At 38.8% G+C, this 18,389-nt stretch overlaps 1 protein-coding gene across 10 annotated transcripts in view; it reads right to left on the reverse strand.

Annotated features, from left to right (window-relative positions):
• The window catches only part of LOC124211247 (protein abrupt), a 67,215-nt gene that overhangs the window by 18,080 nt on the left and 30,746 nt on the right, over positions 1 to 18,389 (reverse strand). For 8 of the 10 annotated variants that reach the window (XM_046610105.2, XM_046610104.2, XM_046610103.2 and 5 more), the window contains 4 exons: positions 6,478 to 6,705; positions 6,044 to 6,259; positions 5,705 to 5,900; positions 5,442 to 5,495 (listed from right to left, as the gene is read on the reverse strand). In XM_046610105.2, coding sequence (XP_046466061.1) covers positions 5,442 to 5,495; positions 5,705 to 5,900; positions 6,044 to 6,259; positions 6,478 to 6,705 — 694 coding nt within the window. Of the gene's footprint in view, positions 1 to 1,229; positions 3,248 to 5,441; positions 5,496 to 5,704; positions 5,901 to 6,043; positions 6,260 to 6,477; positions 6,706 to 18,389 lie in introns of those variants that run through there. The other 2 variants (XM_046610107.1, XM_046610106.2) reach the window with 2 other exon arrangements.

Here is an 18,389-nt window from a genome sequence, read left to right on the forward strand (position 1 = left end):
CTACGAAACAAATCTCAAATTACTGCACTTTGTAGACTGACTTTTTTTTTCTCTCACTGCACGTTGGAGTTATAAAATTTTTGTCACATATACCTGCTGATTACAAAGGAACGAGTAATCAATTTTTTATCCGGGCATCGCGAAAGAAAAGATTAGATCAATTTTTTTGGAAATTTGTCAAAAATAGTCAAGTATTCGAGAAAGTTGTGCTAGAAAGCTTATACAAAGACTCGAACGATAATTTTCCCAATCTCAACTAAGATTCAAATTTATAATAACGTGTAATTGAATATTTCACCGATTTCGAAAATATAATTTTCTATAAAGTAGGATGGGTTATTTATTTAACCAGTGTAAATAAGAAGTTTAAAAAACAAGTTACAAGAACGTAAATGGCAGTAGGAATGTACAATGAAAACCCACGAAATGATCTTGGAAAGTTTTTCCATTCAAGGTTAGAGAAACAAAAGAAAAAAAAAAAAAAATCCGGCACAATCACTAATGTAGTTGGCGGATTAAGGGTGTACACCCTATAACTCGTGGGTTCGATTGAAGCTCGCATTTCTGTCTGAGGGTCGTTTGGAGGGCGAGAAAAAGCGTTGCATGTCCGTCAGCACCTCCCACGTTGGATTAAAGAAGAATTCGATAGCGAGTTGGCGGGTTGGAGGGGGGAAGGACGGGGGACGAGGTTGAGGTTGAGTCCGCGGACTGACTGGGTTTAGGAAGTTTTTGGTGGTTGGAGTTCTCTATGTATATATATATACATACTATATATATATATATATGTATATATATGTGCGCGCGTCTGTGTGTATGTATGTATATAGGTAAAGGTACGGTATACAGGGTTGGGTTAAAGACGGCGGGTGGGTTGAGGCGATGTAATGGAGGAGCAGGATTAATTGTGCCCAGCGAGGAGTGAGTGAAGGGTAGGTGGGTAGGTAGGTAGGTCCGTTGGTTCGTCGGAGTACAACTGTAAGGGAGGAGGGCGAGGCGCAGGGAGAGGAGGCCGAAAGCTTCCTACGTTCGATATAAAAAGAGGCTAGATTTTCCCTGATAACGTTCGGAGTCGAAGAAAACTCGGAAGAACTCGGAGAAGATTTTTGTTACTTCCTCGACGTAATGGAGTGAAGAAGAGGAAGAAAAAAAAAAGTAAAAAGAACTCTTACAGCTCCTGGAACTATCGACTTTTTATTTTCCTCTAGCGTTTCGATTCGATTAAATCTATGTCTTCTGATCATGCTATTATATATTGTAATTATATTTTTATTTATTTATTTTTTTTTTTTTCAAGACTCGCACGAGTGAGAGAAATTGAGTAAGGAAATTTGAAAAATTAAACACAGACCGCAGAACCGCATCAGATATCTGTCAATTCAAATCTCCGACGAAGTAGAGCGCACGCTCGATTGTTGGCATGTGTAATTTGACGCAGAAATTGGAAGGGATTTGCGAATTGCGCGACGAAATAAAATAAGGCGAATGGAAATATCGGCCGGCGAAGAAAGAGAAAAACAAAATGGAAAAAAATGTATGTATACATATACAGGCAAAAGCGTTGTCAGACAGCTGTCAGGGGGCAAGTATTAGTAGTAAGTCATCCGGAGGCAATAAACGGAGGGATATCGAGTGGTGCCCCACACGGGTAAAATAGTTTATGGTATTTTTACGGTCACCGATATAAATTAAAGCAACATATACGTATATACGTATATAAATATAATATACATATATATGTTACATATACAGGATTTATAGGCGAAGATTTGAGTTGTTTTAGAAAGCTTTACGACGATATTAGATTTTCAATGGGCTTAGATTGAACCAATTTATTACATTTTATGGTCAGCTGTTAAAGAGAGACCAGACAATACGAGACGAGAGAGGAATCCAAGGGATCGAGTGCGAACCGAGTTGCCGGGGCGCTTTCATATTTTCGAACAGGTTTTTTCGTTTCTCAGTGTTTTAAAAAATAAATTCGAAACTCGATTGCTTTGCGTTGCGTAAACGTTTGTCGTCATCGGCACCATCATCATCATAAACGAGAGAAACTTAGGAATATCTCTACAGTCCAAAACGTACAGCTATGTGTGTGCAATATTACACATGTATATATATATATACATGTATATACATACATATGTATGCATAATACATACTCATATCTTTTACAACTATTGTAAAAATATCTGTACAAGCAATCCAGCTGCTAAAACTGCCTAATTTTACACCAATCTCACGTACACATCATCGATTCACCGTGGAGTTCACTTGGATGGGTAGAGTCTCGTTACTCCAAACGGTCACATTTCAATTTCTCTCTCTCCCTCTCTCACCCTCGAAAGGGGAAAAATAAATAAAAACTCGAATTCAAAAACGAGAGCACGAGAAAAAGAAAAAGGAATCGAGTAGCGGATCGTTCACATTGTAAAATCGTATCAGTGTTTGTCGTCGATCCATCGCGCGGGGTTCGGATACTGCTGCTGCTGCTGCTGTTGTGACGTTTGATGAGGTCCGGCGGTCTGTTGATGAGGCTGAGTATGCGAGGCGGCGGAGGCGGCGGCGGTCGGCTCCATCTGGTATACCGGATAGACTTTCCGCTTCCTGATACCGTGCATTGAGAGCAGGTGTATTTGCAGGTACTGTTTGGTCTTGAACTGTTTGCTGCACATGTGGCACGATATGTACTCGGTCTGAACTGTGTGAACGTTGACGATGTGCTGTTTGAGGTTCGAGTTGTTCGAGTATATCTTCCCGCACTCGGGGCACTTCGGTCTCCCGGCATAATTCGCTGCCTCGTTGCTCGGCTGCAGCATCGCCATTCCCTCGATCTTCTTCTTCGCCGATCCCTGGTGCTGCTGATGCTGGTGGTGGTGGTGGTGGTGGTGGTGGTCGAGCGACTGCTGTAGGTTGTCGTGGAACTTTTGGTGCATCATCGTCAGCTGGATGTCGGGACTCATCGCGGTTATCCCGGCGTGCTGCTGCTGCGGCTGGCTGGTGGTAGCGGCGGCGGCGTGGTTGAGGAGGGCCGAAAGCTCCTGACTCTTTTGGTTGAGCATAGCCGCCGAGGCTGCGACCTGTTGCGATTGGTACGAGCCTGTCCCGGTTCCGGTTCCGGTTATGGTCACGGTTCCGGTCGCGGACCCGGTTCCCCCACCGCTCGACATTTCGTTCCGCGACGACGACGGTCCAGGAACCCATCCGGAACTCGAGGCTGAACCGTCTCCTCCCGAGGGCTGCCATCGCCCTGGAACCACCAGCCAATGTCACTCTTCAGCCTCAATTCTTTCCGCATTGATTCCTTAAACACTACCATAAATATTCCCGCTTCCGCGCTTCTCCCACGCTCGCTTTTATTACATTAATATATATATATATAATATATATATATATATATATACATCTCGCACGCTCTCGCTCTCTCGCTCTATCTATCTATTCTCGATCGCTGTATATCTGTACGTGTATATCTTTTTCATTCCATGCTCTCTCTCTCTCTCTCTTCTCGACTTCTATTTATTTCCGAGAGTATATGTCGACCGCGTATTAACCATCATCGTTTTCGTATATTTGAACAGCTTTTTCGCCACTTTTGTCACTTTTCGTATTTTTCTTTCCTCTGATTTTTTCCATCTCTTTCTATATTCCATTTTTTTTTTTTTTTTCCTATATCACCATTATTCACCTTTTCCGTGTCTTTCGATTATTTCTGGGTACTTAAACCCGTTTTCCAAATGGTGTTTCTTTTTTTTTTCACTCTTTCTTCTCCGTGAGTATTGTCTCATCAATTTAACTACACGATTGGCAGACATTAATTACAAAATTTGCACAGATGCTTCAGGGACATCTCACCGTTTCTTTTCATTCCTTTTTCTTTTTCATGTTTTTTTCTCGTTGTACTGAGACTATCTACACAATCTCTGTAAACATCACTATTAAACATTTGTCATTTTTTTAAATTCATTTTTTATCATTCGTCGCTGTAAAAAATTAACCAGTATTAAAGGCAGAAAAAGGTTCGCTAGGTACAGCGAAATTTGCATAAAAAACTGTACGTTTCGTTATTTGTTTATTTTTTTCAAACTATTTCGATGACATTCTTTGTAAATATGTTGTACACTACTTGCTTGGAAAATTCGTTTAGTAAAAATTTGACGTTCCGACGATCCCCTGAATTTAATAGAAAATCAACATAACGTTGAAATTTTTCGAATTTCTGTCAAAATCGATAAACTGGAAGGACATTTTTTCCGTTGCTGAGTCAAGGAGCAGAATCAATGATCTACAGATTCGCCTAATCACAGTTAAATTTATACATTCGTAAAATAATCAACTGTGACCAACAGCTTTTCGAAGTGAAAAAACGAGAACAATCCTAAAAACAAAACAGTAAGAAAAAGAAAGAAAAAAAAGAAAATACGCTGTACGCTTATACACACAAAACTTTTCATGCGTTTCATTATTGATTGCTTACTGATTATATTCTTTTAACTGCGATTATAATTAACATGATTAATATGATCGTTATTTGGCTCTTCGATTCGATCTCTTTCCAAAGGTACAGGTTTGTTCATTTTATTTCCTCTCTCGTTTCGTCCAGTCAATTACTCGATTTCGAATCGATAAATCGAATTTATAGGATAAATTTTTCGTCATATTGCGAAATATTTATGCATCAACGGAAAAAATTTATTCAGTGAGTTTAAAGAAAAAAAAAAAAAGAAAAAAAACTAACGTGATCATAAATTAAAAATGATTCGTGTTATTTTTTAACGGCCAATTCACACCCTCGAATATTTTCCCTCCCTTGCCTGACTACGACAAAATGACTACTCACCTTTTGCCAAAGATAGCGGTGAGGCGAGGATAATCAGAGCGGGAGTTCGGGGATAAACGAACGAACGAATGAATGAATGAATGAACGAACGAACGAACAAACGAACGAACGATCGAACGAACGAGTGAATTTTTATCTCAGCGTTTGCATAATATAAAAAGTACGATGCATATAACTATGTATAATATACGTATATGCACAAGTGTACGGTATGTAATATGTATGTGTAGTATATGGTACACATATTACCGACGTATGTATGTACATACATCTTGAGAGATACGAGAGCTCCATGCATTCAACGCAACATTGAATAATAAGTGTTAGATGATAATAATATTAACTATAGGATAACGAAATACTGTCATAACTCAAAATTTACTGCAGCGAAGGAAAGTAGAACAACGGGATTACTTGGGAAATACTGCCAAAGGGACACAACGATAACAAGATAAAAAAAAAATAAAATAAGAAAAAAATTCAATCAAACCGAGTACAGATGGAAAAAAAAAACGAGCTCTTATCCAATACGCAACATACGTATCGTTGTTTGAAAAATTTCGATGTACATATAAGTAATGTCGATATACGATAAATGACTCACCATAACTCGGGTCCTGATTCGCCGCGTGGATTCCCGAGGGTCCCGGCATCAGTCCTGAAATTAATACGTAAACGATAATGTGAAATAAAATGAATACGAACGTGATATGATTATCAAAGTAAATTTGAATTTGAAACGCGTTAAACAGAAACATAAAAAATAAATAAATAAATAAATAAATAAATAAAGAAAAAAACTAACGATAAAACACGAAGGTGTTAATATTGTTTCAACAAAATATGGTAACTGATTGTATGACAAACCTTGAAGACCGAGAAGAGCGGCTGGAAATGTGTTGCGATGATGATGCTCCACGGGGTCGTTCAACATATCTGCAGGCTCAGTCTTAACGGAATTAAGAATACTCTCGTTGATAGAAACGTCTTCTTCGTTATCAGACATAGAGTTCGAGTCTTCGCCCGTCGACTGCGCCTGAAGTGAATTGTCGTGATTCCCCTTCTGTAACCGAACGATGCGGAAAAAAAAAAAAAAAAAGAAAAGAAAACAACAACAATGAAAAATCGATTTCCCCAACAATCCGCCGTCGCACTTTGTTTGTTTATATTTAATAAATAATCAAATATATCTCCTAGCGGATTCACCTGCACGTTGTTGCTCGGCGTTGTGTGTATCGTCGGACCGCCTTCAAGGGCCTGACCGAGGAGTGATTCCTGAAGATCGGATTTTGTCTCGACGTGATTACCGAGGGGCGGCGAATAGCTGCGTGGTCTTTTTTCGGGCGGCGGACTCAGCCCGCTCTCGTTTGCCGCAAGTCCGTCGCCTCTTCCGTTATCCTGCCAAGGAAGTCGAGGCGTCGTCTGTAGCGTCAACGTCAACAAAAATGGTGTGAGTAAAAATTTGTTGAAAATAAGAAAAAAAAAAGAAAAGGAAGGTAATGACAAACGAGCAGAATTAACCGAAGCGTCGTTCAAGACTAATCGATGGATATGAAAGCTTTTCTTTTTATAAATTGTTTAAAATCAGGTATATTCCGCGTTGTATGTTTCACGTTTTATTGTTAGATGAGATTACTTACGGGCGCGCTACCGTTGTTCGCGCTCGACGACGGGGGTGGTATTTTTGTTGCTCCGCTGTTAACGTCGGCGAGTCCTCTGACCTGAAGCATTTGCGCGGTTTTGAGGAAGGCCGTCAGCTGCTCCTGTCCAACGTGAACCTCCCCGTGATACATGAACCGTAGGAGGGACTCCATGTCCGAGGATGCAACGTCTCTTAGAATAACGATGGGGTGCTGGCATGGGTTGGCCTTTGGGGAGAAAGAAGATAAAATTCTTTTTTTCATACACATGTGTATAGAAACATATTGTAAATATCGTATACGTGTATTATACACGAAAGGGAAGTCAATTTTCGATGCGGGTTTCTTTCTTTTTTTTTTTTTTCTTCTTACAGGAAACACAGAATTGAATTTCCTCTACGATTCCAACAGACGTTACATTGAATTACATATGAATGCGGAATGTAATCGGCGAGGTTTTTACATAGAGAATTTCCGCATGAACTGCGTCGGTGTGCGATTTTTTTACGTTTTCAATACGTGGGGAAGACGAATAATGAATAGAAATAAAAAGGACGGGCTAGAATTGCTGGACGAATGTGACGTAAGGAGGCATTGTTAATTAGAATAATTGCATTAGAAGGTTCGACGCTCTATATCTGGCGTCGTGTCGTCAACCGAGCCGGTACAGAGCGAACAAGCACTTTACTATTGAATTAACTAATTCAATTAACAACTTTCGAGAGAATAGGAGAAAAAGATATATATATATAAGAAATGAAGTTAATGGGCAGAGAGAGAGAGAGAGAGAGGGAGAAAGAGAGGTAAGGTAAAGCACGAAGTTAGAAAAAAAAGTGCTTCGTGGTGCCATTTAGAGCTAACGTAATTAAAATGGGTCAATAATTAATTATTATCAATGCTATATAGGTATACGAAGTTTTGAAGCCAACAGTGAAGCTAATTTTTCATGTCGCATTACTGCTAGTATATACACGTATAAAAATACGCGCGTCATTATGTGCAAAATTCAAATTAACTTTGTATCAAGTGCAAACAATTTGACATGTGAAACTGGTACAATTGCCACATAAGTCGATAATGTTTCAGAAACATTGTCAAATATATATCGGACTATATTCTCATCAACAGCAGTACGGAATATAGTCCAAAGGAGATTATCGGGCAAACATTACAACTTAAGTTTCTAAAATCATTTATCCGTCCAACGTTGATAGAAGTTGTTAATTTTTACGATCCGGTATATATATATGTAATATATGTATATATATAATTCCGAACGGATGATGGAATCGGCATTATAATTTCATAGCCTACTTGTAACGCCCATATAGCTGCATAGTATCATGTCGGTGAATTAATTATTGTAACAAAACAAAATAATAAAAAAAAAAAAAGCGTTCATCATAAAATAAAAAAATAAACTGAACAAAAAAGAAATAAAACGAAATTACGGACATTACTCGATCGGTATAATAATTAACGGGACGAGTTTTTTTTTTTTTTTGTTGTTATTTTTTTTTCGTTCCTCTCAATGCTTGTAGAAAGTTTGAATAATGTATATACTGTGTACAATATGGATTTATCTTGATAACTTATAGACTCGCTTTTTGTACCGTATTGTATAGTATGATCACAAGTATGATCATTATTTTGCAAAAACTTCCGCCGCGTACTATTATTTGAAAATAACGAGCGACGTACCAATATTTCTACAGAATTATTTCTTAGCAATACAGGTATGTACGTAAAAGGTGATGCTGTGTTACAGGATGATTAATCCTTTTATCCAAACTGATGTAAAATTATACGAGGAAACAATTTTGTAATATCGTTGTTGTAATAACGATGTTGAAGGAATTAATCACGTGATTTTATATCCTGAGATCAGGGGTGAAGCACCTTGAACAAAATAAACTGACTCGAGCGGAGACTAAATAACAACTGCATGGTTTCTGATCCCGTTAAGCAGCGCAAGGGTGCGATTTCAATGGAAAATTCAATGGCTTCTTTGCTGCAGGGTTAAATCCATCTTTTTCTATCGCTTTTGTTTGCTAACTTATTCTGCTTCTAATTTTCCAAATCGAAAGTGCGTCAAGCTATTGCGGATGGGAATTTTTTTTTGATCAAATTGTAACAAACGAATAAAACATGAATTGACTAAATCTTTTAATTGTTTTCGGTCAATTTCCCTTATTCATACAATGACTAATCTTGGAATTTGAAATTCTATCTTGAAATTTCGGTTAATATGTCCAAGATTTTTTACACCGAATACTGAGAATGATTAGTTTCTAAAACGGGCGAGGAAAATTCATCTTTCGTCAAATCATCGCGGGATCGAATCAACAAATCACGTGTCCCGATCGCATATATAGGATACCCACGTAATTACGTATCGCGTTATCTCGTACGGTTATATATAATAAGGCGGCAGGCCTGTGGCGCATTACACGATTTATACGACCGATCAATTATTATCTGACTTTTTCAGCCGATAACGGTATGGAATTATAATTTGCACCTGCTTCAAATTGTGCAGTGATCTACGGTTCTATGTGGAAACCTGCTTTTCTCCGGAGCGAAGCTACGCATGCTTTTATATCCGACCTTTCAGTTAGTGATGCGCCGACTCTGTGCAGGGCGACATGTTACAAATAACGAAATAACGTTCCGGAAATCGCTTGCAGAGTCAGAGAGAAACAGCTGTTTAAAATTAATTAAAACTGCTGTGAAAATAACTTCACGATTCTTGTTAAAATATTAATTTACGATCGATGATTTTTTACAAGTAGGTAATATCGCTGTTCCGTTTTCTCCAAATAGTTAATTTACAAATTTTCTGCGCGCACGACGTGCAGCGCCAATCGTAATTGACGTTTATTCCACCTCCAATTAAAACGCACACACAGTTTTAATTATAATAATTGAAATTTCTCTTATCTTAAATTAAAATTATGCGACTAGTTGATTAGAGACTTGTAATTATTATTTGTGTTCTGCTCTTTTCTCAACTGCTAATCACAATTTCAATTATTAACTTTCTATGTTATTCGGTAATTAATTATGCGATGTAATTAGCGCTGCCCCCTCGCTGTTAACCATCCTACAAACCAGAAACAGATATCTATTACGACATACATAATCATATGAAGATCTCAATATTCGTCACAGCAAGAGGTATAAAAACAGTAAGCCCAAGTTCGGAGACTTTTTGCTTCATTTTACGCAACAATTTTTCCCCAAACAAACACAATTTTGTAAACCTAACAAATGTTCGCTTTGATCCAATCACATTATCACAGTTCCCTAGATTTGAGAAAAAAAAAATCACGATTCGCTAAAACCACGAAAAAATGTTACTTTTCAATTGACCACGATAACCAATAAACTCCGCGATCGTTCGAATGATTTCATTATTTTCTTGCGAACAAGATTCAAGGCTCTCGAGTAAAAATTCAGATCAAAGATCGACAGGGGTGGAAGACGGAGGGGGGGGGGGGGGGGGGGGGGGGGCAGGAACAAGGAGATGAGGAGTAATTCAAAGTCATCAAATTTTCTTCAGAAAAATAAAACAGCGCTCCGCGCGGCAGTGTTGTTTGTTTCCTGATGATAAAATTGACGTAATCGTTTACTTAATTGCAGGGGAATCACGTGGGCGTTTCAAGCAGGCAAGATCTTACCGGAAGATAACGAGCCATGTTACTCGTCGTCGCCAGAGGGTGAGGAGGAACAGGGGGGGGGGGGGGGGGGGCAACAAGCAATGATGTAAGAAGACAAGAATTTTTTAGTTATCACACAGTGTACTGTACGAATATGTACACGCGTACATGTGGATGTGTGAGTTTTATTTCCTATCGGCACGAAATCGGTTACATAGACATATCGTATCCGAGTATAGAAAATTAAACTTCTCCATTTTTTATTTACCTTCAATGCGTTTAAATACACGTAGGTATACATATACGTTATACGTATTATACGTACGTACACCTTATCTCGGATTTAATTATTTATTCACAGTATCAATGGAATCGCGCAATATAATGTAGGTACATGTACACCTGAATTCCAAATCTTTTTTTGTTTTCATCCGTCTTGAATTTATTTTCCACATTAGATAAATGCGTTTCACGTGTCCAGGTATATACTATATATATATATATGCATATTATATATTCCCTATTAGACGTGGGTATGCGTATAATAGCACGACACGTGTACGCAATCAAGATCCTCGCATTTCTTGTTTGATTTTATTTTCATCCATTTCGAAATCGATGCTCACACCGGTTAAAGGCATGATGTAAAATGGAACTTTTATGCTCCAAAGACCTCTGTAAGTATAATGTACGTAGTAGGTACGTACGTTATACAGCTCTCGGCGTTTCAGTGCGCCGGGACCAACGATTCGTTTATAATCACCACGTGATACATTTCCAGGGGCCGATAACCGGCATGCGGTGCAAAGAGAAATAGAAATGAAAGATGAAAAATAAAAAAAAAAAAACTTATTTTAGAAAAAGAGAGGTGAGAAATAACAGAAGAAGAACAAAGTAAAAAAAGAAAAACGAAAACACATGGAAGTAGAAGTAAGCATCGAGGAGGAAAAAATATATGTATATATATATATATATTATTATAAACCGATCTGATATGCAAATGAGAAACGGCTGTCACAGTAATGTAACGGTAAGGCTTATTATTGGATCTTCGCGCGCCTCGCTTCTGTATCATATCTCGAACACACGTGTACAAAGTATTTATTACATATATACATATATATGGGGCATTCCATGACATCTCGATCAAGATTCTACGTCGATGTCTCAGATTGGCTTTGTAATTTTTTGTGTGAAAGTACATAAGGAAAACCGCGATCACAATTTTTTGCACAATTTTTTGATCCAACGTATCTGAGGTATGATTTAAAAAATTGAAAAAATCCCACTTTCCAAGATTTGAAAAAATTCCAAATAATCTTATAAAATACAACGTAACTTCATAATTTTAGAAGATAAACAAGAAAAATGAAAAAGAAATCATTATTATCGTATTTCATTTTTGACATAAGGAACATAAGTTATGAAATCTCGATCTTCTAATAGGTATAAAAAATTTTGTTATATTTTACGAGATTTTTCAGAATTTTTTCAGATTCTCGAAAGAGGTTATTTTTTTCAATTTTTATAAATCCTACTTCAGATAGGTACGCTGGATCGACAAATTCTGAAAAAAACTGCGATTGCGTTTTTCGTCATGTAGTTTCACACGAAAAATTACAAAGCCAATCTGTGACATCGACGTAGAATCTTGCTCGAGATGTAACGGAATGCCCCATATATACATAAACTTAAATCCGGTGATAAAAACAGGCGTAAAATTTTTACTCGTCTTATAAAACAATGTTCATCCGAACCGTGCAATAATACATTTGCAAAAAAGAAAAGAAGTCCTCATTCGCGATCGCGATACGAATGAAAAAAAAAAACAAAAAAAACTACAAATTTTAGTAATTTATATCGAGTATCTCGCAATGAATATATTTTCAATGAGGATGTTTAAAAATTTCAGAATACAACGGAAAAAAAAAATTAATTCATCGATGGTGAGATATTTTTCAGCCGCGGGATAAAAATGTGTGCAGATGTAAGCATCATGGCGGTAATTAAGAATGTACGATAAATGTGAAAAAAAACAGATAAGCAAAAGAAGAGTAAGGAATTTATTGAATGATTTAAATAATTCTAAGAGTTGGAAATGTCGAATGAGGATGAGACGAGTAAATTCGATGAGAAAGAGAGAGAGAGAGAGAGAGAGAGAGAGAGAGACAGAGAAAGACGAGCGTATGCATAATGAAAACGCGCAAAATAGAGGATATACGTATGTAAGGATGAATCGATGGCCTGGAAGCAACAAGATTTTAAATCAAGTCGATTTCGTTGCCGCAAGGCTGAAATAAACGTCATCATAATGCTATGTACCGTTCCTATATGTATAATAAGTACGCCGTATCGATCGCGCGGACAAAATCGCCTGGAGTAAAGATTGGCCATAAAATTCCTTGTGTAGTTTTCGTACGGCCACACCGAGAGGAAAAAAAATAATCAAATCAACAAAAATGATAGAAATACAGAGAATTAACAACTTGACTGATGCAAAAATTTCTTGTAATATTTCATGCAATTTTATTCAAGAATCCTATACCTATAGTTTTTTCCAATCCACGTGAGTAGTATGCATACGCGTTTTTGTTAAACCGTACATCACAATGTGCGTAATAATTTCGGACAAAAGAAAAAAATTGTTATTTTACGACTTTGAAATTGTGTGAACTTAAATAGGCAAGCCGTAATAATACAAGACGTGGGCTCACATTCCGAAATCTTAGTTCTTTGAAAGCCATTGGAAAAATAAGAAATTAGTAACGTTTTCCCCAATGTTTCGTTACGACAACGTTACTAACCTCAACCTGTAGTCGCGATTTTCATAAAACCGCTACAGCATCTTACTTGCCATAATTCGCGTGGAACGAAGAGACGGGAAGTATCATTGAGGATTTAAAAAATGTGAAGAAAACGAAAATGTTGACGGTCAAACATGATCCGACTGTGTATCCCTGGTGTCCACCTACGATGGGTTTTACACATGTACCGAATAGAAAAATAAGAGGAAGATCCGAAGTGGGTAGGTAGACGACGCAAGTCGGGATCCGGCATCAGAAAATAAAGTTCACGTGAACGGGATACCGGAACATTTATCGGTTCAAGAACGGGAGTAATATTTATTACGCCAGAGGCTGGCGCGCGGCGGCAAGAAGTTTCTGCGGGGAAGGTTCGGTCTTATTTTAACCAAAGCAAAGTATATAACGAAACGATCGAGAATATAGCGTGCGGTGCTGTTTGTTTTTCTCTCATTTTTTTTTTTCCATAACCGCATCGCCAATGAGACACAGATTCATTCGACGATTGTATTCTTGGATAGGCAAAACCATCCATATTGCAAGAAGTTTACGTATAAAGGACGAACGTTAAACCGTGATTGTTCAATGATCGATCTAATTATAATAATTGATAATTATTGTTAATTCGTTACGTCCTAGATTGTGTTCGTTAGAAAAAGAAAAAGGAAAAAATTATACAAGATGTGTAGAATTTAATGCCAGCGAAGAAGAGTTTCCCATAAATAACGCGGATACAACAGCCGGTCGAAGTAACGAGATAGAGAGAAAAAAGGGGGACAGAATCGGCGCAAAACAGAGTCGGAGTTGCGTAGGTACGCGTGTATAACTGGCACACGCATTTCTTGTGTAAGCGGTTTGGTATAAATTTAAAAACACAGAGCCGGTGCAAAGCAATTCCCTCCCCCTTCGACCCCTCGGCATTTTAGCCGCCCCCGCCGGTCCAAGTCCTCCTATTTTCTTCCTCCCCCTCATCCTCACGCACAATTTTAAATATAGAATATGGAGCAGTGGTGCGTGTTACCCAGGAAGGATTGTGCAAGAGAGCCGGCCCTAAGGCACCGAGAGCCAGGCGACGTTCTTTCTGCCCCTCTCTTTGTCTCTCTCTCTCTCTCTCTCTCTCTCTCTCTCTTCGTCTTCTTGCCTCCGTTTCCTCTCGCGTCTTTCCCAAGAGCGAGAGAGAGAGAGAGGGGGCGTCGGGTGAAGGTGGAAAAAAATAACGTGCGTATTTTTACGTGCGTCGTCGACAGCGGAGGCGTGGGCTTCTCGCTGCGTACCGTAACCAATAGTGTACGGAGGGAAGAGACACGAGCGTATAATATACATGGCAACGACTTACGAATTATAGTTTCTCCGCCACACCGATCATGCACGCATACGTATCTGCGTACATGCGTAAGATATGAAAATTAAGACGGAATTTATGTATACGTGACGCAAAACACACGCGGCCGCAAGCGTAAAGGTTACCGATGCGGGTGCGATAACGCGGCTCGAGATACGCACCGGGAAACGAACGAATCGCGGACGGAAGTTCAACGCAGTAAGTTGCCGTAACTTGCAGGAGGGATGCGGATTTCACGCCATCTGTGCTTGTATACTCACATACATAATGTATGTACATACGTATATACGTACAGGCACACGCAATGCGTCACATATCTATACCCAGGTACGCGCAGCGACCGAGGAGAGGCGAGCTTCTCAAATATTTACTCCCGTCGATTCCGTCGCGCCCCGTTCAAAAATTCCCAACGGAATCCCCCGAGTAGTTTCCTCCTTCCTATATTCACACATAATTCCTACCGCACGGAGAGACAAAAACACACCCACGCGGGAGAAAATTGAGTGTTACGAGCGGTGACCTATTTTTACATACGTACGGTTTTTGTTAAAACGTTTCGGGACACTTGCGTACCCAGTTCCGTACTCTTGTGATTCTCGCCTGCGGTGCTTAACGCTGATACTCGATCGTCGCTTAACATTTTATTAAATACTGCAAATTGTTCACCTACTTATACGTTATTCACCGTTACAGGTGAAAGGTGGATTTTCTTCTTTTTTTTCCGGTTTGCGTCTACGATGCGTTACCGAGGGGTCACACAGCGATTGCAGACTACAGACACTGGATAAAATGGTTTATGATTTCAAAATATTGCCTGTTTTAGATGTTCGAATTTGACTATATTCGAATGTAGAAAAATCACACGACTACTGCGGTTAGAAATATTTAAAAAAAAAAAAAAAAAACGCAATCATATGTAATTACCTGTAATCATCACTGATTTCGTTTTTTTCATCCGACGAACAACGAATGAGAATATCTTCTGTCGCGATTTTCAAATTTCTCACAATTACAGTCAAGGATTTAAATATTTCACGGCTATTGTAATCGCTACGACTACGATATCATTGTAAATGATTATGTAGACGAAAAAATTATTGTTAGATTGCAGACGTTTTCGTGATTACAACGCGATTATAACGATTACAAGATTACTACAACAGGGGATGACACAATGACCGCCAGCGGCCAACCCCTCGTGTGTTACGTGTGCACGAAACGGATGAAACGGTAGAGAAGACAAAAATAAAATGATATAACTAAGAGTGAGAAACATAAGGAGCCGCAACGAGTACCTACACGGACTCTTGAAAATAAGTAAAACAGGACTACTCTAGGTTTCCGCGTTGAATCACGTTTTTTTGTTTACCCTCCGTCTCCTTGATTCTCCTCGAGGCCCTTTTATTTTTCTTTCTCATTGCTTGCGGGCAGACCTCCCTCAAAGTTTCCTTTCGCCTTTTCATCGTCATCTTTTCCTCGCACCCTCGACATCACGTTCTCCTTCGTTTTAATTACCCCTTGACACGACACGACACGATACGCCCGTGTGTTTTCTCGCAGGAGCGAAAAATACCTCACCTCACCTCACCGCGCCACAACTCACCTTACACACCAATGCAAGCAGCGAAGGTTCGCTCGTGGCGCACCCTTTTATTTCCCCAATAACGCCAAGATTTCATCGTCGATAAAGCAATTAAACCGGCAGCGTTTCTATACCTATGTACGTACGTATCCGCGGGTGTGTGTATGTGTGTGTATGTATAAATAGGCATACATAATACATATATACAGGCGGAGCGCCACGCACCGTGACGTGCACGCACACCTGACGACGTCACGACGCCGCGACGTAGCTTCGACGTCACTGCTGCGGCACGCGCGACGGCTGCACTGTTGTAACGAGTTTCTTTCGATTTTAATTTTTTAATTTTAATTTATTATTTTCAACCAACACCAACACCGTTCTGAGAAGTATACGTTTACGATAGAATAAACAATAAAATTAATCGTGCGACGAGATAGGGAACGATTGAAGCGAAGAATTATCGAGATAATAGAGAAAATAATACCTTTTTCTTTATACGCAGGTAGAAATTTACCACGCGTGCAGCGATGTACTTATTTATAATCATCAATGAGAGTATCGCGTGATTTTCACATCATCGATTATACCATTAGCGCTCGTGTATATACATGCATATATATATATATATATATACCCATAGTAGTCATTTTCCGAGCCGTCGCGCTGCAGCACGAAAAGAATTGCATTCTGACGCGCTAATGATACGGATTTTATATCCGACATATCTTGGATGCGTAATCTTTTATTCTTTTCATTTATTCGATATTGTTGCCGAATAGATTACACAGATAATGTAACATCAATTGCGTAATTTTTGATGTGATGAAGCATTTCAGGAGGGTAAGAATTAATAAAAAGTGTGTGAGAATGAAAATAACCTTGGTTAAGTTTAGTGGAAATAAAAAAGTTTTAGTACGGGTATAATAATTCTGATCACGTTGCACATACGAGTTGTTCGAATACACCGCAAGTATCAACATCACGGCAATTATTATAACTCACGATGCATAAAATAAACCGCATCGTAAAAGTTGACATTTCATACGTACCGCGCTTTGAATTATCTATTTGTTCATTCGTTATTTTTTACCTGAATACAGCGTCATACTATTGCAGCAATTAACATCTTACGAAAATGTTTAAATGTCAGCGGAAAAGGAAAAATAGCGGAATAGATGATCTAAGAGAGTATATTGGACGTGTTTTACTTTGCTGATTGGAATCTAGTTAGCCCAGTTGTTTCCTCTTTATTGACATTTAACTCGCGTGATGTTTGTATTATCTTGCTCTGTGCAAACCTGCATCAACTCAAGTGACGAAAAAATTCCAAACTGCATCGCTGAGTGAGCAACGTACACACACTGTTAAAAACGATTGTGAATTTATTACACATTTACTGTACAAAAGAGTTGTCAATTTACGGAATCAGATTTTACATATTTACAAATTCGGTGCAGCGACGTAAATTACTTTATATTTGTCTTGCAATGAAAATTTTTAAATTTACTAAAATTTATAATAAAACATACAAAAGAAGAATTTGAATTTACTAAATCTTGTAGTAAATTTATCGTATTTGGAAATTGAATAAACAGTAAATGTACGGTGAATTCACTCTTCCGTATCAAGATAAAACTTGTAATACAGTGTAGGGAGTTCTGTTATACAGAAATTTTTAACCGTACACACTCGGTGATCGTGGCACAAGTAAGTACACGAAGTGCGAATAACGAGCGTCGCTTGACGATTGGTCGGTCAAAGAGGCCGTCACGCGTAGAGACATGAACATAATATGTACACCATACACGATCTGTGAAAAGGGTGAAAGAAGGGAGAGGAGGAGGAGGAAATTTTAATGTATTTCGTTGTTGTCGCCGAAGTGATTTAGATTACGACTGCGTTGAACTTAAATTACACGCAAAGTGTACCGCTGTTAATGTGAATAGAACAAACATCATCGTCTCATCCACGAAGCGACGCGACTCGACGGTCGGTGTCTCTTTTAGCCATTCGTATACGTATATTCGTACGATAAGTTTGTGTGGAGGCGCTATCAGGACAATTATACACGTAATACCTAGGATGACGAAACTGCGTACATACCAGAAGCTTCGTAGTCTCACTTACAGCGAACAGCATTGTACAAACCGTACTCATAATGCTTATACTTGCACTGGGTATACAATCGCGTCGACGATACATATATCTGGGTTAAACGCGACCGCCGCATGGTGATCAATTACTTGATTTACGATAATTACAAAGTTGGGCAACTCGATCTTCTGCGACGTACGTGCGGTATAATGATATACAATGCAGCGATCCACAGGGCTTGTCCCCGATCATTCGTTCGTGCGGTATCGCGAGTACGTAACTTAAAATGTACTATAAACGTTTGAAATGTCGAGTTTATCGAAACTGAGAGTTCTCACTAGTATGACCCACCATCAACTTTTGCGCGAATTGAACAAATTAGACCGTTTGACTCATGCGCTGTTTTTTTTTTTCCGTTACCTTTCTCCTCT

This window comes from Neodiprion pinetum, chromosome 2 (assembly GCF_021155775.2).
Source record: "Neodiprion pinetum isolate iyNeoPine1 chromosome 2, iyNeoPine1.2, whole genome shotgun sequence".
NCBI classification, from domain to species: Eukaryota; Metazoa; Arthropoda; class Insecta; order Hymenoptera; family Diprionidae; genus Neodiprion; species Neodiprion pinetum.